Source organism: Sphaerodactylus townsendi, linkage group LG03, assembly GCF_021028975.2.
Source record: "Sphaerodactylus townsendi isolate TG3544 linkage group LG03, MPM_Stown_v2.3, whole genome shotgun sequence".
Classification (NCBI taxonomy): domain Eukaryota; kingdom Metazoa; phylum Chordata; class Lepidosauria; order Squamata; family Sphaerodactylidae; genus Sphaerodactylus; species Sphaerodactylus townsendi.
In genome coordinates, this window is record NC_059427.1 from 158,488,548 (window position 1) to 158,511,474 (window position 22,927).

General features: G+C 46.3%; 1 protein-coding gene across 2 annotated transcripts in view; it reads left to right on the plus strand.

Moving 5' to 3' along the window:
- ESPL1 (extra spindle pole bodies like 1, separase) overlaps positions 1 to 22,927 on the plus strand; it is a 49,736-nt gene that overhangs the window by 12,915 nt on the left and 13,894 nt on the right. For both annotated transcript variants that reach the window (XR_007243783.1, XM_048487891.1), the window contains exons 7-19: positions 521 to 714; positions 1,958 to 2,200; positions 4,806 to 4,950; positions 9,212 to 9,374; positions 10,036 to 10,175; positions 11,301 to 11,435; positions 12,297 to 12,416; positions 13,727 to 13,898; positions 15,113 to 15,241; positions 17,155 to 17,311; positions 18,139 to 18,248; positions 18,755 to 19,911; positions 21,566 to 21,953. Coding sequence is in view for 1 of the 2 variants with exons in the window: in XM_048487891.1 (XP_048343848.1) it covers positions 521 to 714; positions 1,958 to 2,200; positions 4,806 to 4,950; positions 9,212 to 9,374; positions 10,036 to 10,175; positions 11,301 to 11,435; positions 12,297 to 12,416; positions 13,727 to 13,898; positions 15,113 to 15,241; positions 17,155 to 17,311; positions 18,139 to 18,248; positions 18,755 to 19,911; positions 21,566 to 21,953 (3,253 nt within the window). In the remaining variant the exon portion in view is untranslated. The remainder of the gene's footprint in view (positions 1 to 520; positions 715 to 1,957; positions 2,201 to 4,805; positions 4,951 to 9,211; positions 9,375 to 10,035; positions 10,176 to 11,300; positions 11,436 to 12,296; positions 12,417 to 13,726; positions 13,899 to 15,112; positions 15,242 to 17,154; positions 17,312 to 18,138; positions 18,249 to 18,754; positions 19,912 to 21,565; positions 21,954 to 22,927) is intronic.

Below are 22,927 nucleotides of genomic sequence, written 5' to 3' on the forward strand. Positions count from 1 at the left end.
CCAGCTGGAATGTGTTGGAGTGCACAAGCTAATCTGGTTCACCAGATAAGCCTCCACAGCTCAAGCGGCAAAGCAGGGAATCAAACCTGGTTCTCCAGATTAGAGTGTACCTGCTCTTAAGCACTACACCATGCTGGCTCAGGTTGTAGTGGGGATACCAAGGTTGGATGAGCTAGGAGAGAACTCTACCCTGCACTATTGGATTAAACGGGCCTTCACTTTGACAGGTTAAACCGGGGTCTATGGATTAGTAGAAGCACGGGTAATGGAAGGACTTTATTTTCTGGATTTGTTTTATCATACTTGTATGCCACCCTTCCCTGGCAGGTCCAAGGCAGCTTCCAGTACCAAAACATACGCAGAAAATACAATAAATATCACTATAAATAATAAGATGTATCAGCAGGTGGTGCTCAAAACATTCCAACAATTGACAAATAAGATTTCTGGACAGTTGCATAGAGTGATTGGATGAATTTCTAATGGGTGTCACTTAAATCCTCTTTTGTGTTCATCGCAGCTTCACAATTGCTTCAGGCTGCTTGTGGAAAACTACAGGAAGCTGGGCTTGTTGGAGGATGCTCTCCAGGCTGTGGTAATGTGGCTGGTCACACAGCACAACAAGATCATTGAACAGATGGCGGAACCGGTCTCCTTCTGGCTCAAAGTCAAGATGGATGCCAGCAAAAGCGGGGCTGATGATTTAAGATTAAAGTACGATGAAGTTGAGCTATTTGGGGAGGGGAGGGTGCGATTCTTAAAATGGGGGTTGCTGTTTGCCAGTTATTGTTCAAATCTGGCCATCGAGGAGTAACTAATTTGTCCTGCTGTGCCTGTGAGGAAGTTTGCTACTCTTAAATTCTTTTTAGCCTACAAAATGGGATACAGGAAGGGCAGTCCTAAAGGAACTTTGACACTTCTCTGCCATTGAGATGATAGTGGAAAGGAAACATAAGAAATCAGTGCATCTTTTCTTGCTAGTGAAGGCCTCTGTGTAGAGCTGGAGGCCTCAGAATGGTGCCTGTGGGTGCCATAGTGGGTGGGGCTACATGGGGCTTTTGCCCAAGAGGGTGTCTAAGTGGCCGTGAAGATGAACAGGCATCCTGTCGGGCAGAAGGAACCCCATGGTGCAGAGTGGTAAGCTGCAGTACTGCAGTCAAAGTTCTGCTCACAACCTGAGTTTGATCTTGATAAAAGTCAGTTTTAGGTAACTGACTCAAGGTTGACTCAGCCTGCATGATGTAGTGGTTAAGAGCAGGTGGATTCTAATCTGGAGAACCGGGTTTAATTCCCCACTCCTCCACCTGTGGCAGAGGCTTATCTGGTGAACTAAATGTGTTTCCGCACTCCTACATTCCTGCTGGGTGACCTTGGGCTAGTCACAGTTCTTCGGAACTCTCTCAGCCCCACCTACCTCACAAGGTGTCTGTTGTGGGGAGAGGAAGGGAAAGGAGCTCGTAAGCCACCTTGAGTCTCCTTACAGGAGAGAAAAGTGGGATATAAATCCAAACTCTTCTTCTTTTTCTTCCATTCTCCCAAGATCTGTAAGATGGATAAAATACTTTTCAAACAATACAGTTACCTTAAGTAATTGACTATCATGGGATGAGGTAATGACCATTAGCTTAAAAAAAACTGTTGTAGGCTAATCCATGAGGGAGCAACTGACTGAAATTTAACTAGAATTACAATAGATTGAGGCAGTTGGGGTCTCTGAACACTGGAGACTCAAGAGCAAGATGGCTGCCAATTCTCCCATAGCTTGAATTGAGGCCTCTGGCGCTTCTGGAAACCGAATGCTTTTCCAGATGAATTCAGCAAGGCCTATTCAAGGCCTATCTGATTTAGCAAGGCCTATTAAAGTTCTTCAAATAATTCAGCTTACAGTGTTTGGATGGTTCCTCCATTATGGTTCTGTTCTTACCTGTGTTCCTGACGAGATTGTGTGTGTTTATAGGACTCTGAAGGAGGGCCTGGAAGGATGCAACTTAACCCCTGAGGTCCTGCTGAAAGTGTTGTTGGAAGAACTGAAGGCCTACAAGAGTGTGCGAACTGACATCAGCCAAGAGCGCTTCAATGTGATCTGTGACTTACTGGACATATGCGCAGAGGGCAGCAGCTTTGTCCATGAGCGGGCAGTGATCCTGATAGAACTAGCTCAGGTGCTGTGTTACCACGACTACACAGAGCAGACAGAATGGTGAGTGGCCTGGGCCCGTAGGGGCTGCTGTTTTCACCTATGCTTGAGTTCACATCATCTATGTGTAATGCTCAGTAGGGTGAAGTTTAAAAAGTTGAAGGCCTGAGATATTGCTTGTGTTCATAATGACTGTTGCTGTGGGGCCCCAAATTCTCCTTTCCTTCTGACAAGACTGGAGAATGCGGAATTGTAGGCATGTAGTCAGAGATGGGAGGATAATTCCTCGGATCTGCACAGTTGCTTAAAATGTAAGTGCTGCCTATCATGCTGCTCTATTAAGGCCCGTAACAGCGTAATGCAAGTGACTGGTCAGAAACAGGTAATAGAGGGGAGATCATTAGTATCTTGCAACTAGAAAAAAGGTATGATGAATTTTAATGACACTGAAAAGTCAGTTGTGGTGATAGTGTAGGCGCAGAACAAGTATTGAAAAATCTTTTAAGTTTCCATACTGATATTTTCTCTAATTGCATTGCCTTTATGATTTTATGCTTTAATTATGATCAATTAAAGATGAACCAAAGTAGGCCTTTTGCTTTCTGGCTTTTGTTACTAGCCAGATCAGCAAAAAGCCTGGATGAAATACCCTTTGTTCTCAGTTCTACATGGGAATGTATGAGATTATGAACTAAGCTGTTTTCGGGGTCTTCTTGCCCCGGCCCGGCACCTTGAGTCTGTTCTTTTCTGATACAAAGCAAGAACATGGCTAAATGTTTAAGCTCTTTGTCTAGAAAAGTAGGACGGTAGAAAACAATAACTGATAAGGGGAAGTTGGGCCTAAGTTCATAAGATGTCAAAGGCAGAGTACTGACATCTTCCAATAAGATGTTGCCCCATCCCCACCCTTTCAAAATGATTGATTGATAATGATGAACTTTGGGGTGTATTCTTTTTACTGCCATTCTGATGTAACCTATAAAAGTAAGAGACAGCAGCCATTTTAAGGTGGCTCCCCTGATGCTGTCTTGCCCGTCTGTTGGTGTGAATAAAATATTTATCTGATTTTATTCCTTTGTCGGCTTAAGCTTTTTGGCTTAAATATTTTGAACCTGTTACCATGCTGTAACAATAGTATCTGCAGGGATATATTGACTAAATGCAGCCATAGTGGTTTAGTGTGGAGAGCCAGGTTCAATTCCCCACCCCCTCCACAAGAATCCTGAAGTGTGACCTTGGGCCAGTCACAGTTAATTCAGAACGCTCTCAGTGCATGCAGAGACCACCAATGGGAAATCACCCCTGAATGTCTCTTAGCCTTGAAAACCCTACAGGGTCATCATAAGTTGTCTGTGACTTGATGGCACTTTGTGCAAATATATTGTCTAAGAGCAGGAAACAGAACACATGAATATTTCTGTAGCCCAAAAATTCAAATTGTGTGCTTAAAACCATCCTCCTGTGGACTTTACCACTGAGCACAGTCCTTTCGTAACTTGCTTGTGTTTGTTCTGAAATCATACTTGAATTGATATAGAATCTTGGCACTTTTAGCAAGACTGGGTAACAAGGCAGAAGCCAGAGTTTTTAAATAAAGGGTAAGCAAGCATCAGTTGAATGGTTGCTTTTTCCCAAACGAGAGTGTTGATATGCGTCACCTTCACCCCTGCTATCTGAACACCAGACATTTCTGCTGCAGGCCAAACTTGTGTTGCAGCCCCCCAATCCCAATATCAGTGGAGCCTGGAAATTTGCCATTTCAGGGCAGGTTAATAGTTTTCAAGGAACCACCCAGATGTTCTACTTGGTGCCAGGTGTACTGGCTTTGGATCCAAATGAGCTTTTCTGCAGGTATAAGCATCTCTGCCCAAGGAATGTGACTTCCCTGTCTCCTTCTGCAGCAGTCCAAAATGCCCTCCAAAAATCTGTTCAGGTTGGATATTTGAGGCTGCTCCCAGGTGGCAGGAGGCAGGAAAATCACACCCCATGGGGAGAGATCCTTGCAACCACAGAAATGTTAGTCTGGACGTGAAATTGAAGAATATGATTAATTCTAGTCCAAGCAGTGCGGATGTGTGGATTTGCATGCTATGCACAACCCTTTTTGACCAGTATTTGCAATGTGAAGGACAAACTTTTGAGCTGTGTTTTGAAATACTTCTTTGGCCTGGATATTCAAGAAAGAGAACCTAAACTTAATCCAAATCTGCAGTTTCTTTGAAGTCCTATAATAGCAAGAGAAAAGCTTTTGAGTAGGAAAGGAGATTGACATGCTATTAATTTCTTTTACTACAGGCATACCTTTACACTGACTGACATATACACAGTCCTTTTTTGTTCCTGAACATTCACCTTCAAAGTGAGCCCTGTGCAACTCAAAAGATTGCATCCATATTAAGGTCTTGCATGCCTTCAGAATTGTGTTTGCAGAGAAGTCAGAAAACAGCTGGTAGGCTGTGCATTCATCCTGGCTGGTATAATTCTTGGACAAGGATAAAAGTCTAATTATCAGGGCAATAACTGTTAGTTGTACTGGAAACTGGTTATGGCCTGTCCCTGTTCATTTAGCTTTTTTCCATTTGCAGAATGAGCAAGGTAACTTGTGCCCAAGGACTTTATTGGCTATGTTTGCCAGACCTTGGTTAACACTGAGTCCGTTCTTCCCTAGTTCGGCCCTGGATTCCATCCATGAAGCCTTGCGGCTGCTGGACTTGGTCCCTAAAACTCCACAGAACGAGGAACAGCTCCAGGATGACAAGGCCCAAGCCCTGCTCTGGCTCTACATCTGCACAATTGAGAACAAAATGCACGAGGTATGTGGCAGGAAAGAAGACCGGACAGAATTTAGCTGGCTCATTTATACTGTAGGCCTACTGCCCTAGGGACATGGGGTCACCCATTTCCCCGGGCACATGCCTTTTGGTCACGTGGGGGGTGCCCAGCGCCCCCCACATGACAAAAAGCATGCGCTCCAGCCACACGCTACCAAATCCCCCACCTCCCTGCAGGCCGTCTCCTGCTGTCCCCAGGGCCTAGGGATGGCAGGAGACAGCCTGCAGGGAGGCCTGCTTGGAGGCCGGGGGTGTGGCTCTGTGCCCCTAAGTTCTACCCCCCAAGCGCGGGGGTGTGGCCCTCACAAGATCTGAGCCCCACCTCCCTGCAGGCTGGGGGCGCGGCTCGGTGCCCCGCCCCCTGCCTGCAGAGGGAGTTGTCCCTGGGCACCATTTCAGTTTTGTCCCGAACTACTCACAAAGTTTTGTGCCAAACCACTCACAATTGATGGTTAAGAACACTGTGACTGCTGGCAGTCTTGCTGAAATAACCCCTTTAGCTTCTAAGATCACACCATACTTGACCATATACTTCCAGGTGTATTTTTGTTGTCAAGAGGTCTAGAAACCTTTTCCCGTTGGTATTTTCTTTCAAAGCTGAGATTCCAAAGAAACTGCATGCTTGTGTTGATTCAACTTTGTGTATTATTTCGCACTCGCCCAGTATCCTGACATAATGCAGGTAAAAACCACACAAAAACTGAGAATATCTATGCACACTAACTGTTGAGAAAAACTTCTGGTAGGCATAGGGTCAAGGAAGAGTACAGTAACAGTCATATTCCATATTGAAAGGACCTGTAGTTTTTATGGTTCTGATTTGATCATTGCTAGCCCAAGGAATAAGGTCAGTGTATTCCTATAGGGAGCTGTTAACACACATACAGCTGTTATGCTGAGTTAGAGTGCTTAGTCCTGATTTTAATGTTGCTTTATTCTAAGTGCTATTGTTGGATGTAGCAAAGTGTGCAAAGGAACTGGGAAGAAGACCCAGCAGGGGGTGACAGTCGCGTAGCTACCACAGGGGAGGGGGGCGCCGCACATCAGACAAGTGCCATTAGGGTCACATGGGGGCTGAAAATCGCCCCCCACACCCATCCCCCTTCCCTTCCCTTCCCTCCCCGCCAGGCCCGGCAGAAGCCACTGCCAGGCAGCCTCGACCAGCCAGGCTGCTTTTTCAGCCAGCTACTCTTTGCAGGCTGCTGAGCAGCTGGCTTAACTAAGGGCATGGGGGCAGTGCCCGGGTGCCCTTTTGCTTCCCTTCGCCTCTGGGGGGCTTGATCAAACTTCACCAAGATCAACTAGAGAGGGCTGAAAGGTTAGTGACCCCTCCATCCATTTGTGTCATCTCTTTGTCCTTAGACAGATACTCTCAGGTCCAATATCCTGCTTCTTCTCGATAGTTAGTTGCGGAGACTCTTCCTTGCTAGCAAGATAGCAGCGTGCTGTATTTCCCTCGTTTCTATCCTAAATGGAGTTCCTAATAAACATTAACCTTTTAATCAGTGTGGTAGCTGCTTTTCCGTGCAGTAAACCCAGCACTATTGATGTAGGTGGGCTATATGTAAATACACGGAGCTTCTTTGTAAACTAGTTCCATTTCACCATCTTTACACAGCCCCAGTTAGCACCAGTTACATGTAACACGGTTGTTCAGGTCAGTGAGCATACTGAGGCGTTCTTACCCAAGGAGTGTGCCACAAAGAACTCAGAGTACTAGGCAGAGGCAGATAGAATGCTCACAGCCAGTATGATGTAGAGGTTAGAGTGTTGGGTTAAAACCTGGGATACCCAGGTTTGGAATCTCCTCTCTATTGTGAAAGCATAGATTCCCTTTGTGCCATCAAGTCACAGCTGACTTGTGATAACCACGTGGGGTTTTCAAGGCACAAAGCATTCAGGGATGGTTTGCTTTTGTCTACCTCCACATCACAACCATGGTATTCATTGGTGGTCTCCCATTCCATTACTGACCAGGGCTTACTGTCAGAGGCGGAGATACAAGGGGGCTGGGGGGTGCGCGTTGCACCTGGGGGGGGCACAAAAATTTCAGGTGGTTTTTGTATTTTTAGTGTTTTTTCAGTTTTTGGCCCGGGGGGGGTGGGGGCACAGTTTTTAGGCTAGCAGCACCAAAACTTCAGGGATTTTTCAGGAGACTCTCCTGATGATACCACCCAAGTTAGGTGAGGTTTGGTTCAGGGGGCCCAAAGTTATGGACTCCCAAAGGGGATGCCCCCATCCCCCATTGTTTCCAATGGGAGCTAATAGGAGATGGAGGATACACTTTTGAGAGTCCATAACTTTGGACCCTCTGAATCAAACTTCACCAAACCTGGATGATATCATCCGGAGAGTCTCCTGCTAGCCTAAAAACTGCGCCCCCTGCATTCCAAAAACAGAAAGAACACTAAAAAAATACAAAAACACAAACAAACTGGGGGGGAATCAGATTTTGCACTGGGCTCCATTTTCCCTAGCTACACCTCTGCTTACCGTACCGAGTTTCTGAGATCCAGGGGTGTAGCTATGGTAAATGGAGCCCGGGGCAAAATCTGAGTTTTGCGCCCCCCCCCCCCCCCCGGGCAGCGTCCCTCCCCCACCACAACATTTTTTGCACCAGGTCATCTCAAAGTCACCATCGCATTATAGAACATGCCCCAACACACAAATCTGAACATACCCAGGGCTCCCTAGTTTAAACAACATTGAAAGTGATGCTATTTTTGAAGGCGGGGAATCCACCTTGAAACAGCATCACTTTTAATATTGTTTAAACTACAGAGCCCAGATTCTCCTTTTAAATCCACCTTAAGGGGATACTCTGGGCTCCCTAGTTTAAACAACATTGAAGGTGATGCTGTTTCAGGGTAGATTCCCCACCCCAAACAGCATCATTTTCAATGTTGGTTATTGTGTGTTTTCTGGGTTGCGTGGCCGTGGTCTGGTATATCTTGTTCCTAATGTTTCACCTGCATCTGAGGCTGGTATTTTCAGAGGTGTATCACAGAGAGAAGTCTATTATACACTGTGTCCAGCCTTCTCTTATAACAGACTTCTCTCTGTGGTACACCTCTGAAGATGCCAGTCACAGATGCAGGCAAAACGTTAGGAACAAGATCTACCAGACCACGGCCACACAGCCTGTAAAACTCACAACTACCAGTTGAATCTGGTTTTGAAAGCCTTCAACAATACTTTCAATGTTTTTTTTTAAATCTAGGGAGCCCAGATTCTCCCTTTAAATCCACTCCAAAGGGGGTGGATTTAAAGAGAGAACCTGGGAAAAATTTGAGGGTGCCTGTCAGGGGAGCAATGTTTAAGCTAACAGTACCAAAAATTTAGGTTATCTTCAGGAGACTCTCCTGATGAAACCACCCAGGTTTAGTGAAGCTTGGTTCAGGGGGCCCAAAGTTATGGACCCTCAAAAGGGTAGCCCTGTCTACCATTAGCTCCCACTGGAAACAATGGGAGATGGGGCACCCCTTTTGGGGGTCCATATCTTTGGACCCCTGAACCAACCTTCACCAAACCTGAGTGGTATCAGTAGGAGAGTCTCCTGAAGATACCACCCAGGTTTGGTGAAGGTTGGTTCAGGGGGTCCAAAGTTATGAACCCTCAAAAGGGTAGCCCCATTTACTATTAGCTCCCATTGGAAACAATGGAGGATGGGGTCACCCATTTTGGGGGTCCATAACTTTGGACCCCCTGAACCAACCTTCACCAAACCTGGGTGGTATCAGCAGGAGACTATCCTTATGATACCACCTAGGTTTAGTGAAGTTTGATTTAGAGGGTCCAAAGTTATGGACCCTCAAAATGATAGCCCCATCCCATTAGCTCCCATTGGAAACAATGGAGGATAGGGTCACCCCCTTTGGGGGTCCATAACTTTGGACCCCCTGAACCAAACTGCACCAAACCTGGTTGGTATCATCAGGAGAGTCACCTGACAATAGCCTGAAATGTTGGTGCCGCTAGCCTAAAATCTGCGCCCCCTGCAGGCCAAAAATGGAAAAAACCCTGAAAAACAGAAAAAGCCACAAACGAACCTGCAATTTTTGCGCCCACCACAAGGGGGCGCCCGGGGCACTTGTCCCCGGATGTCCCCATGGTAGCTACCCCTCTGCTGAGATCTGATAAGACTGGGCTAACCTGAGCTGCCCAGGCACCTAAATCAGATTAAGTTAACCATGCTGATTGTGCTTTTCAGGCATTACAAAAGTTCTCCTTTTCTTAACTGCAGAGCAATAAGGAAGAACAGAGAACCAAAAACAGCCACGCCCAAGGACAAAAGGGTTCCCAGCTTCTGGAAAGCGTGGAAACGAATGATCTCGGCTATGAGGATAGGTCCCAGGATGATAAGTTCCTGTATCTTGGCATCACATTTAACCTGTCTGCGGATTCTGGTGAGGAGCTTGTTGCCAAGCTGGGGGAGTCAGGTTTAAAACTTGTAATGTATTGTAAATGGAGACTGGAAACCAGGAAGGGTCATCTTAGTCCAGCCCTCTGCTTCAAGAAGAATTCTATTCATTAATCTGTGTTTCACTCCGTCAGCATAGGTGACCCCCTAAGGAATATTGTCTCATCTTGCGTGGTCATGGGAATCACAGGACAAATAAAACACAGATTTTTCTGTAGCTATGCTTGTCCACCCCAAACAAGCAGAAATCTTCAGAACTTTTGTATACATGCTGATGTAATGTGCCTCTGTTTTTTCTTCCTTGTTTATTCTTGAAGGCAACTTTGATGCTTTCGTCTGCTGGCCTTCGTGTGTCGTCTGTGGCTTCCGCAGAACTCCCCAACACTCCCATTTAATTTCTAACACTGACCCATAATATATCAGAATCCCATAGGGAAAGTTGCAATGTGGAAGGGATAGCTTTATTAAATTTCCACCCATTTCTCAGTAGGCTTTGCTGTTTTAGCTGCCTCCAATGGCAAAATGGATCCCAGATGTGATGGCTCAGGTTCTGGCTGTTGCCTAAAGAATTGGGTGTGGGGACACAGCCCTCAGGGGAAATCACCGGACTTGCAGTCCCTCCAGACAATACCATGTCTCCTTTTTAGTGAAATCAAAGTGCTTGGATGATGCCTACGTTTTGTGGAAGCAACTCCTCAGCAAAGGCCGGGCCCCAGCTGTGCGGAGCGTTGAGCAGACAATGGCATCGTTGCATATTATGGCTGCTCTGTACAGGATGATGGGCAAGGTAATGGAACCTGGACTTTGGCCTTAGGAAGAAGTCTAACTTTTTTCCCAGCTTCCCTTCAGCTTTCTAGAACTTTCCTCCAATCCCCTTCGCTGTCACCAATCTTTTATACAAGGTAAGGCTGGCTAGCCCTTTGGCAGTGGATTTATTTTGCACACTTCATCCCACCCTTCCTCTGAGGCGCTTAGGACAGTGTACATCGATCTCCCATTGGTCCATTTTACCTCACAGCTACGATATGAGGTAATCTAGGCTGAGAGACTGTAAGTGGCCTAAGGTCAGCCAGTCAGCAGTATGGAAATGAAAGTTGTGAAACTTGCCAAAAGAGAAAATACAACAAACACACAGTGTGTGTGTGGGGGTGGGGGGGGACACCCTTACAAAACAGTATGAAACAATAACAGTACATATTTGGATGCCTCAGTGTCTTCTGGATCTCAGCGACATTTATGGCATTGTTGCAGTTCCGCCTCTGCAGGCTGGACTAGTATCCTGTGTAAATTAGATGGTGCACGGTTGCTTCCTGCCTCGCAGTTGGCAACATCTTGTTCGACAGTAAACAGTGTTGCAGTTTAAATAGATTTGTTCAGCCTTCTCAAACTTTAATTGAGCTGTTATTTTTTTTAAGTAGATTCTCCTCAATTTGTGTATGGGTGGGTTTGCTTAGAAGCAGCAGTGTGTACGTGTTTCATATAAACTTTGCACATGGATGGGATACAGTATTCTGGGAAGGCAAGTTTTGGTTGTGCGTGAGAGAGAGACGCGTGCCAGTCCAAAAGAAAAATCCACCTACAACACAAATCTTTTATTAGGACCAACCAGAGGGCACTTAACATTGCAAGCTTTTGAGTTCTCCAGAACATTTCTTCAACCTGGATGTTAAAAAGATTGTTTAAAAGGGGAGGAGAGAGAGTGACAGAGAACTCCCAGAAGCAACTTCAGTCTTCACCCAGGTTGCCTGATGACTGTGCAAACTCGGCTCCATGCCTGCGATTGGGTTGGGTGATCCTAGCTTGAGGCAGTGTGATCACAAGTACACCAGCACTGGATTCTCCCTGGGGCCCTTGGAGTACAGAAGCTGGCCATCTCTGTCCCTTCCTCACTGCCCTGCTTCCTGTTCCATAGCCGCTGCGAGCCATTGAGAGCTACTTCCTGGTCTCAGAACTCTCCAGTGCCCTTGCAGATGCTCTTGGGATGACCAATGCATTGTGTCAGATCGCCAAGCTCTTCTTCCAGCTAGAGTGTTCCAGTTATGCAGAGGTGAGCTTTGAGAGTGACTGGTTGTTGACAGGTTTCCCAAAAAGAGACCGTTGCCCGTTCCTGTATATAAATGGACTGCTGCCTTGTGTGAGGTCATACCACCTGTCCATTAGGCTTGGTGCAGTTCACTCGGAACGCAGTGGTCTAAAGTCCTTCCCTGCCCTGCTGTCTGAAGCCTATGGGTTAGAGAAACCTATGATTGAAACTGAGTCCGCATGCATGCCAAGTTGGGGGTCCTTTCTTAATGTTCAAGCCAGCGTGATATAGTGGTTAAGAGCAGGTACACTCGAATCTGGAGAACAGGGTTTGATTCCCCACTCTGTCACTTGAGCTGTGGAGGCTTATCTGGTGAATCAGATTAGCTTGTGCACTCCAACACATGCCAGCTGGGTGACCTTGGGCTAGTCACAGTTCTTTGGAGATCTCTCAGCCCCACCCACCTCACGGGGTGTTTGTTGTGGGGGGGGGGGGGGAAGGGAAAGGAGATTGTAAGCCCCTTTGAGTCTCCTTACAGGAGAGAAAGGGGGGGTGTATAAATTCAAACTCTTCTTCAAGTCCCCCAGTATATGGAAAAGTGGATCTGAACTCACTTCGTCAAATAGAAGGCAACTACCACTGCTGTGCTACAGCGCAAGTTGCTGTGTTTGGGCTCATTCTACATTGACAGAATAGGAGCCAAGTTCTCGATCCATTTCATGCCATTCCTTCTCCAAAGGTTTTGGGAACGGGGTACAAAGATCTCACATTCCATAACCTTCCCATTGCTTAAGTCAGCCAAAGACTGAGCTTAACATTCCCAACGGACGACCTGTGTTTTTTTAAACTCACAACATTGTTCTTTTTGTCCTGTTCTTCTTCTAGATGATCTTGAAGGAAGCAGAGTCTTGCTTGCGAAGTGTTGACCAAAGCAAAGACGGTGCCTTACTGACGAAGCAAACGCTAGCTGTCCTCCGAAGCAGATTATGCGTGGCAAATTGCAAGGTAGCTTATGTGACCTGCAGCCTTCAGCACATCAGACAGCACTGAATCTAGTTTCATAAGTATTTTTGCTTTAAAAACAAACTCTACTGTATGTCTGATAAGAGGAAGATGGGAGAGACAAGATTAGAAAACAGTGTGCATTCTTTTTGCCTCTGGAGGGTTCTAGGGTGTGTGCTAGGGGGATCTATCCTGCAACTAATTCCTTAGTCCAGTTACTTGCTCCAAAATAGGTGTCTGCTGATAATATTTAATTCTTCTTTAGTTCTGGTTCGAAAACTCTCTCTCCGTGCTTTGTAGGATGAGTCCAATGCAATCCACTAGCCAACCTAGCTTTTGATTCTAGTGGACCTTTGGGCAGGGGCATACTGCCCAGGGGGGCATGTGGGGTCACATGTCCCCGGGCTGCGACCATTTAGTCATGCGGGGGGAATTGCCCCCTCCGTCTTCCTTCCCCCTGGGTCCATACACTGACTTCAAGACCTGGTGTGAGAAAACGTTTGGTTGTGGTGGGGGAGGGTGGCCGCCCATATGGGGGGTGGGAAGGGACTCAGATTTTGCACCAGGCTATATTTTCCCCAGATACGCCTCTGCCTTTGGGTTAGTGACTTCTTTGGGCCTTGAGCCTATATGGGGGTCAGCTCGATTCTGCAATCCATGTGCAATTGAAGCACCAGCATGTGAGGGCAAAGCTACCCAAACTCAGTCGATTGTGAACAAAACAAGGTGGGGCACCAGAATAATTTATCCAAGCATTGAGGCCTAATGCCTTGTTCGAGATTTGTTCACATTGGATGCCTTTTGAGTTATAGCCACTTTACAAGTTCTGGGAAAAAAATCTCTCTTGGGTCAGGAATAGAATGTAGGTGGTTGCTGCATTAGCTAAACACTAGTCATTTTGGTTTAGATCAAGGGTCCCCAAATCTTTCTAAACCTGCAGGAACATTTGGAACTTTCAGAGGGCGATGGTGAGTTTCACTCCAAAACAGCTGCCACAAGAGTGGCCAATTAAAATGGCTGCCTCATGAGGTAGTGAGAAATGGAATGCTTCCCTTGTCACTTCTCCTGAGATGAAGGATTACTTGAACGGGAAATGGAAAGTCCATGTGAAAAGTCCTTTCATTTCAATGAGGGATAGCCAGTAACAAGCCCTGTCTTATAGTAGTTCCACCCGCTTTCTTACAAGCTCACCGGAAGTACTGGTAGATTCAATAGTGTCCATGGGCATCACACTGGAGAACTCTGGTTTAGAGATTAAAGAGCTGTCTGCTTTTCTCAGCGGCTACCTTCACTGATCCTCTTTTCATGGGCAGATTGAAGAAGGTCTCAAACTGCTGCTAGAAACCCTTCAAAACCCAACTTTGCAAAGGCCGTCTAAACTCTGGTACATGCTTCGAGCCAGCGCTCTCGAGCTGACTGCCTTGTATCTCGGCCTTCCTCCTTCTTTTCTTCCACTGGCACTCAGGCAAAAACTGTACACTCAAGGTGAGTACAAAGCTGTACGTATACTAAATGTTTAATTTACCCTGGGATGATGCATGCTTAGGACAACAGCCAGACATCCATTTGAAATGACGTTGCCTCTCAGTAACCAACTAAAAGCATACAGTGGTAGACGGCACTGGGCTTCTGCCTCCACAGCAGCTCAAAGCAAGATAAAAGACCCAATTTAATGTCTGTATCAGACTACTGGGTGTGGCTTGGCTAACTGGGTGTTAACAGAACAAAGCCAGGTTCTAGATACATTTCATGCCTTCTCTAAGGAACTTTTGGCTGGATAGATGGGTCTTAGACTGCAGGCCTCAGTTGTCAAACTCCACCTACCCTACAGATGAACCTAGGCAACCTTTATTGATATGTGCCTGCCTGGCAATTAAGATCTTTTAGACAAGCCCATCTCCAGTGGCTTCCACCTTCCAAATAAGATGGGTGGCTAGAAGGGAGCAGGCCTTTTTGATGGTGGTGCCCTGTTTATGGAACTCCCTCCCAGGAGGTGTTTGCCAGCATTTGAGCTATGCCCTTTAAATACCAACCTAAAGCTGTCCTCTGTTGCCTAGGCATTTGAGGGTAGTAGAGTGTGTGTGTGTGTGTATGATTACAGGTTTCTTTATATTGGTGGTTGCTCATTTATCTTTAATGATTTAGCTTTGGGTGTTTAAAATTTATATTCTTATGGTTGTGAGCTGTCTCGTGAACCTGTAAAAAGACTGGCAGACTGTTGATGCTGCTTGGAATTTACTCTTGACGAGAGAACAGCAGCAGCAGAGAAGTTTGTACTGAAGATGTGTCTCCAGCATGGTGTAGTAGTTAAGAGCAGCAGACTCTCATTTGGAGAACCGAGTTCAGTTCCCCATCCTTCCATGTGAAGCCTGCTGGGTGACCTTGGCCAGTCACAGCTCTCTCAGAACTCTCAGCCTCACCTGCCTCACAGTGTGCCTATTGTGTGTGTCTGGAGGGGGCGGGAAGGTGTTTGTAATCCACTTTGCGATTCCTTTCTACCAGTGCAGCTTGCTCCTTGAAACATAGCCACTGTGATCTGGGTGGACTGTCTGTGTGTCCTCAGTTCCCTAATTTCTGTAACAAGTGATGGTCCCATAATAAAGGCACAGGGGTTCCTTGTGGAGAGGATTCCCTTGAAGAAAAATAGCTGGAAGGCAGTGATACTAATATACCCTGCTATTTTCTCTCCCTCTCCCCAGGGTGGAAGACCCCTGAAACTGCTTTGAGCGATGCCCACAAACTCTATCGCAGCATTATTTCTAATTTCTTGCTGATTGGCAGTGAGAAATGTGCTAAAGATGTTCCAGACCATCTGTTTGTAGATCATGGTAAAATGCGACCTGTTTTCTGTCTCTTAATTCCTGTACTATGAATTTTTCCCTGCACAGAGGTCAAAAGTAAAAATCTTGCTTTCACTTGCTCATTTCCATAGCATTGGCCAAGACCCTGTAAAGTATTTGTATTTTGATATTTATGGTCTATACACCGCTCTGAGCCCTTTCAGGGAGAGCGGTTTATTAAGATGAATGAATGAATTATTATTATTATTATTATTATTATTATTATTATTATTATTATTATTATTATTATTATTATTATTATTATTAAAGACACATTTTGTCAGATCTTCCTTGCTTTTAAAAAATAATGGTGGCAAATGAAAGCTACTACCAAATTGCAGAAAAATGGTCCACTAGTTGCGTATTTGCCTAGGGACAGGGGGTTCCCCTTGTCCCCTGGTGCTCCCTAGTGGAGGGCGCAAAAATTTCACGTTTGTTTGTGTGTGTTTTGTACTTTTAGTGGTTTTTTCAGTTTTCAGCCTGTAGGAGGCGCAGTTTTTAGGCTAGCAGCACCAAAAATTCAGGGGTTTTTGAGGAGACCCTCCTGACGATACCACCTAGATTTAGTGAGGTTTGGGTCAGGGAGTCCAAAGTTATGGATGCCCAAAAGGGGTGCCCCCATCCCCCATTGTTTCCAATGGGAGCCAATAGGAGATGGGGGCTACACTTTTGAGGGTCCATAACTTTGGACCCCATGAACCAAACTTCACCAAACCTGGGTCGTATCATCAGAAGAGTCTCTGAAAGATACCCTGAAATTTTGGTGCTGCTAGATTAACAATTTCACCCCTGACAGCAGGCACCCCTCAAATTTTCCCAGATTCTCCTTTTAAATCCACCTCCTTCGGCATGGATTTAAAGGGAGAATCTGAGGTCCCCAGTTTAAACATTGAAAGTGATGCTGTTTCAAGTGGGGGAGAATCCACCCCAAAACAGCATCACTTTCAGTGTTGTTTTAACTGGGGACCCCAGATTCTCCCTTTAAGGTGGATTTAAAATAAAAATCTGGGCTCCCTAGTTTAAACATCATTGAAAGTGATGCTGTTTGGGGGTGGATTCCACTGGAGGTGTTTTGTGAGAGATGATGCTGGGTATTTGTTTGGTGAATGTTGTGCAGGGGGTGATTTGTGAGAGATTTACATGCTTAATACCCCCTTGCACTGGCTTGGAGCTGTTTCTCAGGCTAACAACCTACCTCATAGGGTTGGTGTGAGGACAAACTTAGGAAAGAGAGCTGGTGAGGAGAAAGCCATGTATGTTTTGCTGGGGGTGAGAGGTGTTTTGTGGGCTGGTGCAAAAATCATTGTTTGGTTGCTGTTGGGGAGGGTGGCCGCCCATAATGGGGGTGGTGGTGGTGGGAAAACTCAGGTTTTGTCCCCGGGCTCCAGTTTGCCTAGACATGCCTCTGGTTGCGTTTATCATACATTGATCTTCTGAGCTGTTCACTCTGAAAGGTCAGGTTTTTTAAGGAAAGATGTTGACTATTTTATACAAACAATCTGGTAAAAGAGATGGACCGAAAATTGGGGGGAGGGGGAGATTCCACCAAAAAATCCACAGTTCTGCGACTGGAGTATATTCAGTTGCAGAATCTGGTGTTTGCTGCAGAATTCAGCATCTGTCTATTGTTTTAATTGTACTGTTTTAATTGTTTTAATACTGGATTGAAACTTTTATTGTAATGATTTTAGTGAGTGTATAATTAATTCTATATCGTGACCCGCCCTGAGCCCTGCGGGAATAGGGCAGGATATAAATCCAATAAAAATAATCTACATGAACTTAACAAAACGGCCAGCATCCTTAAAACATGGACAGTTTTCGGTGGGATGGAGTGTCTTCATCTTAAGCTTCAGTGCATAACTCCCCCCTCCCCCCCCCCCAAATTTGCCCCTTTTCAGGTGACAACCTGGTGCAGAAGTGGCAGGTTCTGGCTGATCTGTTTGTGTGTTCCGAGACATTCGTCTCCCTCCTCGGCAAGATAGAGATTGTAAGTGAAGCAAAGGCCTTCTGCCTGGAAGCTCTCAAAATCTCCATGAAGCTGCAGTCCCTCCGCTGGTAAGGGCTTTTCTGACAAAACCCATCTTGCACGGATAGGACCATGAAAGGAGAAACTATTGTGTGTGGTTGTGTGTTCCTACATGGCAGCGGGTTGGACTTGATAGCCTTTGTGGTCTCTTCCAACTCTTATGATTCTATAACAAACTGTTTCCCAGCATGCCTCATACCTTTCCGAATGTATAGACCCCGGAATTTTGTTAGTAGTATGCATTCTACTTTGGGGGAGGGTCCGTGGCTCCAGGTAGAGCATCCGCTTGGCATGCAGAAGGTCCCAGGCATCTCCAGTAATGATCTGATTGTAAATTGTTGGAAGATCTCAGCTTGAGCCCATGGAAAGCTGTTGCCAGTAGGCAATTCTACTTTGATGGGCCAACAGTCTAATTCAGGGGTCTGCAACCTGCGGCTCTCCAGATGTTCAATTGGCCATGCTGGCAGGGGCTGATGGGAATTGTAGTCCATGAACATCTGGAGAGCCGCAGGTTGCAGACCCCTGGTTCATGCTGGTTCATGCTTTGCTTTTGGGAAGGGTCAACTGATCAAGCTGTGCCGTAGGTGGAGCCAGATAAGTAAACTGAACGAGGGGTACAGTTAATGAACCACAATGCTGTGGCCTGGTTTGAGGAGGGGTCGCCAAGCTGGCCATGTGTGAAACAAATGTTTGAAGGGTTGGCTGACGGGAAGCAGTATTGTGTGCCTCTGTTTTTCTGATTTTGTGATCAGCCTCGAGCAAACTGTAAGTCTGAGTGCATGGACTAGTCTTGTGACCACTGCTGCCCTGGATCAGAGCCACTCTAACATTGTCTCCTGCTGTATTGTCATTTCAGGTGCGCTCGGTTTTTGGTCTTGAAGAGCGAGCTGGAGCTCGAGCGGGGTGAATTGCAGCTATGTCGCTGTGACCTTGAGCAGGTGCTCTTTCTTCTGGAGTCTGGCACTGGTGAGCCTTAACTTTTTATCTTTATGCACTACGTTTCCTTGGGTAGTCAGAGTATGGTTTCAGGTTTCCAGGTCTCTGCAAGCTGCGTTGGTTCCAGGTTCAAATTTTGGTATTAATTTTCAAAGTCTTTAAGCTGGGGGGGGGGGGGGGGCTGGTGCTTCAGATGTTCATGGACTACAATTCCCATCAGCCCCACCAGCATTGTCAATTGGCCATGCTGGCAGGGGCTGATGGGAATTGTAGTCCATGAAAATCCTGGAGCACCATAGGTTGGCCACCCCACCTTAAACAGTCTGGGACCTTGGTATCTGTGGGGCTGCCTCTCTTAATATGGGACTGTCCCAAGAAGCAATAGTTTACTGGTGGTCCCTGGTCCAAAAGCTGTCTGGCTTTTCTTGACCAGGACCAGAGCTTTTTCAGCTCTCGCCCCAGCCTTGTGGAATGCTAAGGTCAATGTTGAGGAGAAAAATGAAACCCTAAACCAGCCCGTCTTTTCTGCCCTCCAGTGTTTGAAATGAAAGAGGAGAAAGGTGATATGAAAATCAAGCCAAAGAAAGGTAGGCCTAAGGGCAAGAAACAGCAAGGCCTATGCACCATGCCATCTGAAGAGGAGCAGTCTTTTCTGCGAGAGGCCTCCCTGGAGTTTGTTGACACGGTTACCATGCAGAAGGGGAACTCTCTCACAGACTCGCCAATGCTGAAATCAAAGCTGAAGAAGCATCCCAGCTTCCTGACTCACCCAGACGGATGCCGCTGCTTGCTCTGCTCTGACGTGGTCCTCTTGAGCGTTTGCCTCCGCTGGCTGTTGGCCTCTGCAGAGAGGGAGCTGGCATTCGGGCACAAGGGAGAAGGACTGCATCTCCTCGAGACTTGTTTGAAACGGTGCGCCTCAGCGACTTCATACATCTGCGACCTGGTGGCATCCATGTCTCAAAGCAGCAGCAGGAAGGCTGTCGACCAGAGTCTGTCCACAGTGGGACTCCTGGATGATCTGGTGGCCCGTATTTATGTATCTCTGGCAAAACAAAACATGAGCACTGACCGACCTCAGAAAAAAACGTGGAAACTTCTCGAGAGCGGTTTAGCCCTGCTGTCTTCCAAGAGGCCTCGGCTGCCGGGGCTCGAATATCAGAAGGCCAGCCTGCTTCTTACCAAAGCTGTCACTACTGTCTCGGTTCTAGCTTCCATTCACGAGGGCGACACGGCAAACATATTTTCTGGAGCCTGGGCCTGGAAGTACCCATCTTCCCTCTGTGAGAACAAAGAAAATATGCCAACAGCTGCGGAGAAGATGCTCAAAGCTCTTCTGTCAGAAGCCCTGAACAGTAACACCACCAAGGGGCATCCCGAAGCTGTCCAGAAAGCGAAGCCTAAGAGGATCCAAGAAACCAAACCACTTCCTGCGATCCATGCCAGTGACCCACTTGCCGTGGTTGACGCCAGTACGGAGGCTGCTCCACTTATCTCTAGGCCACCTGTAGAACCCTGTACTCCAGCACAGAAATCCTTTCCAGTTGCCAGGTCAAGCAGGTCAGCGGCAGCCAAGCAAGCTCTCTCCTCCAAAACCTCCTTTAAGATTTTTGAGGAATCTTCTTCTCCAAGGTTGAAGATGAAACTTTCAAAAGCTCCCAAAGTGTCCCGAAGAACGAAGTCTCGTCTTAAGGTAACTGAAGATATTACAGGAAGCTGAGTGAGAAGGGCGGGGGTGGTGGTGGTGGATGGTATCCAGAGAATATACAACTGCCTAGCTTGAGCAGACCCGGGTCCACGTAGTCCAGTTCCTTGTTTTCACCACATGCTTTTGGGAAACATTAAGCGCAGTGTGAAGCTGGTGGGCTTGCTTTGACCCCAGCATATGGTACTTCAGAAGTATATGCCATTAAAATGGAGGTTCTATTTAGCTAGCTGTCTTCTCTTTATTTATATTTATTAGATTTTTTTTAAGTTGACACTCATCCAAAGGTTGTCACGGTCACCGACAACATTAAAACTAACTGAGTTAAAAAACAACAACATAAAAACAGGTCACTAATATAAAATATTAGCATTGAAATATTAAACTATTAGTGTGTGGCTAGCACCATTCCACTAACAGAACACCTCAGTTTGTGGATTACACTCCAAAGACCGCCCTAAACAATTCAGCCTTGCATGTCTTGCAGAAACTAAACAAGTCCGGCAGTGCTGTCAATCTGTTGAGTCTCCTTTTAAATATACCTAATAATGGCCAGTGTGTGTAGCAGTGGACTCTAAAAGTTAAACTGGACAGTATATGAGGGAAAAAAACACTCCTTGGTAATACTGGAACTTAAAAGGTCATCATCCAATAAATTTAAAAACATAAGAACTAGCCTGCTGGATCAGACCAGAGTCCATCTAGTCCCGCTCTCTGCTACTCGCAGTGGCCCACCAGGTGCCTTTGGGAGCTCACATGCAGGATGTGAAAGCAATGGCCTGCTGCTGCTGCTGCTGCTCCTGAGCACCTGGTCTGCTAAGGCATTTGCAATCTGAGATCAAGCAGGATCAAGATTGGTAGCCTCCTCCATAAATCTGTCCAAGCCCTTTTTAAAGCTATCCGGGTTAGTGGCCATCACCACCTCCTGTGGCAGCATATTCCAAACACCAATCACACGTTGCATGAAGAAGTGTTTCCTTTTATTAGTCCTAATTCTTCCCCCCAGCATTTTCAATGAATGCCCCCTGGTTCTAGTATTGTGAGAAAGAGAGAAAAATTTTTCTCTGTCAACATTTTCTACCCCATGCATAATTTTGTAGACTTCAATCATATCCCCCCTCAGACGTCTCCTCTCCAAACTAAAGAGTCCCAAACGCTGCAGCCTCTCCTCATAAGGAAGGTACTCCAATCCTTCAATCATCCTCGTTGCCCTTCTCTGCACTTTTTCTATCTCTTCGATATCCTTTTTGAGATGTGGCGACCAGAACTGAACACAGTACTCCAAGTGCGGTCGCACCACGGCTTTATATAAGGGCATGACAATCCTTGCAGTTTTATTCTCAATTCCTTTCCTAATTATCCCCAGCATAGAGTTTGCCTTTTTCACAGCTGCCATGCATTGAGTTGACATTCCCATGGAACTATCAACTAAGACGGCCAAATCCCTTTCCTGGTCTGTGACTGATAGCACTGACCCCTGTAGCGTGTATGTAATTTAATTAGCTGTAGGACCAGGGGCGTACTGCCCACAGGAATTGGGGGGGGGGGGGGGTCAAACGACCCCGGGCGCATCAGTGGCTTAAAAATTGCCATGAAATCTGAGGGGCCTTTGGAGGGAAAGCAACTTTCTGTCTCTTCCCAGGTGGTGTTCAGTGATGATAGTGACCTGGAAGGTCCTCCAGAAGCTATGCAGGAGGCTAAGCTTCCGACTGCCAAAGAACCAGCAGCCTCCACCCCCAGGACAGGCCGAAAGGCAGCTCTCAGCAAAAAACAGTCAACGATAAGCCTTGCTAGAATGGAGGAGTGCGGCACCAACTCTTCAAATGATCGCCCCCACACTTCAAAGTCGCAGCCTCGACGTGGGAGGCCGGGCAGCAGGAGAACAGCTAGGCAGGAAAAGCTGCGTGAAGAAATCAACAAAGCTCCTTGTGAGGAAGAGACACTAGATGAGCCAAGGGATGAGGAAAAGGAGGTTCTGAGGACCATTGAGGAGGGCTTCAGGGCTGGCTGTGAGGTCCTGCAAGGTTCAGGTAAGGAAGAAGCTGTTGATGGGCAACTTTGGGTCTCCTGGAGACTTCCAGCAATTTGATGATGTGAGACATAATGATGTGAGACATTTAAGATGATGTGTGACGTTTGAAATGTAAGATATTTTAAAGCAGGGAACAGGGAAGGACAGCAGGAGAAACTTTGTGGTAGAAACGTGAAGAAGGTTCTTCTGTGAGGTGGGAAGGAAGCTGAGACGGCAAATACTTGAACATGACCTTTCTAAGCCAGATGCTGGAGTGAGTCTGCACTGTCTGGTATTTCCATAGGGGTAACTGTATGTGTTGCTGTCTTGTGGTTCTTCAAAGAAATTTCACTTTAGCATAAGCTTTTTGTGAGCTATAAGCACACTTCTTCAGGCACAACTGTGGACAGACACACGTTCTTCATGACTGAGGGAAATCTTTATATCTGAAAAGGAGGCTCTAGTCAAAATCTTGTGGCGGAATAACATTTCCTTGTTCTTCAAGGGGCCACCGAACTATTGTTGTGTTGTGTTTTTTCTTGTTTGGTTTGTCTCCCCACTTGATTGGCAGGCCATGCTTCAGTGTTCATCCACACCAATAAGCTTGGGGCAGCATTAAATGGGGAATTAATGGAGAGACTTAAGATATTCTCTCTGCGCCAGCCGAGCAAGGTGGCCGGGGAAAGGGAACAACTTCCTGAAACAGTAACTGAAGCTAAAACAGAGAAAGGCCCAAGAAGACTCAGCCCAATTCACTTTAACTGAGCCCCCAGCCCAGGCAGAACCAAATGAGGAATCTTACCTTGGGGGGTTTCTGTAAGGGTCCCACTTCCATTTGTGATCTGTCCATTGAAAATTATAGATGAGGTTGTGTGTACGGTTTATATGAAAATTATGTATAATACCTGTTTTGCATGTTCTCTGATCATGAATAGTGTTGTCCATACGCTTTCAAAACTGACCTCTGCAAACATAATTGAATTGTTTAGATTC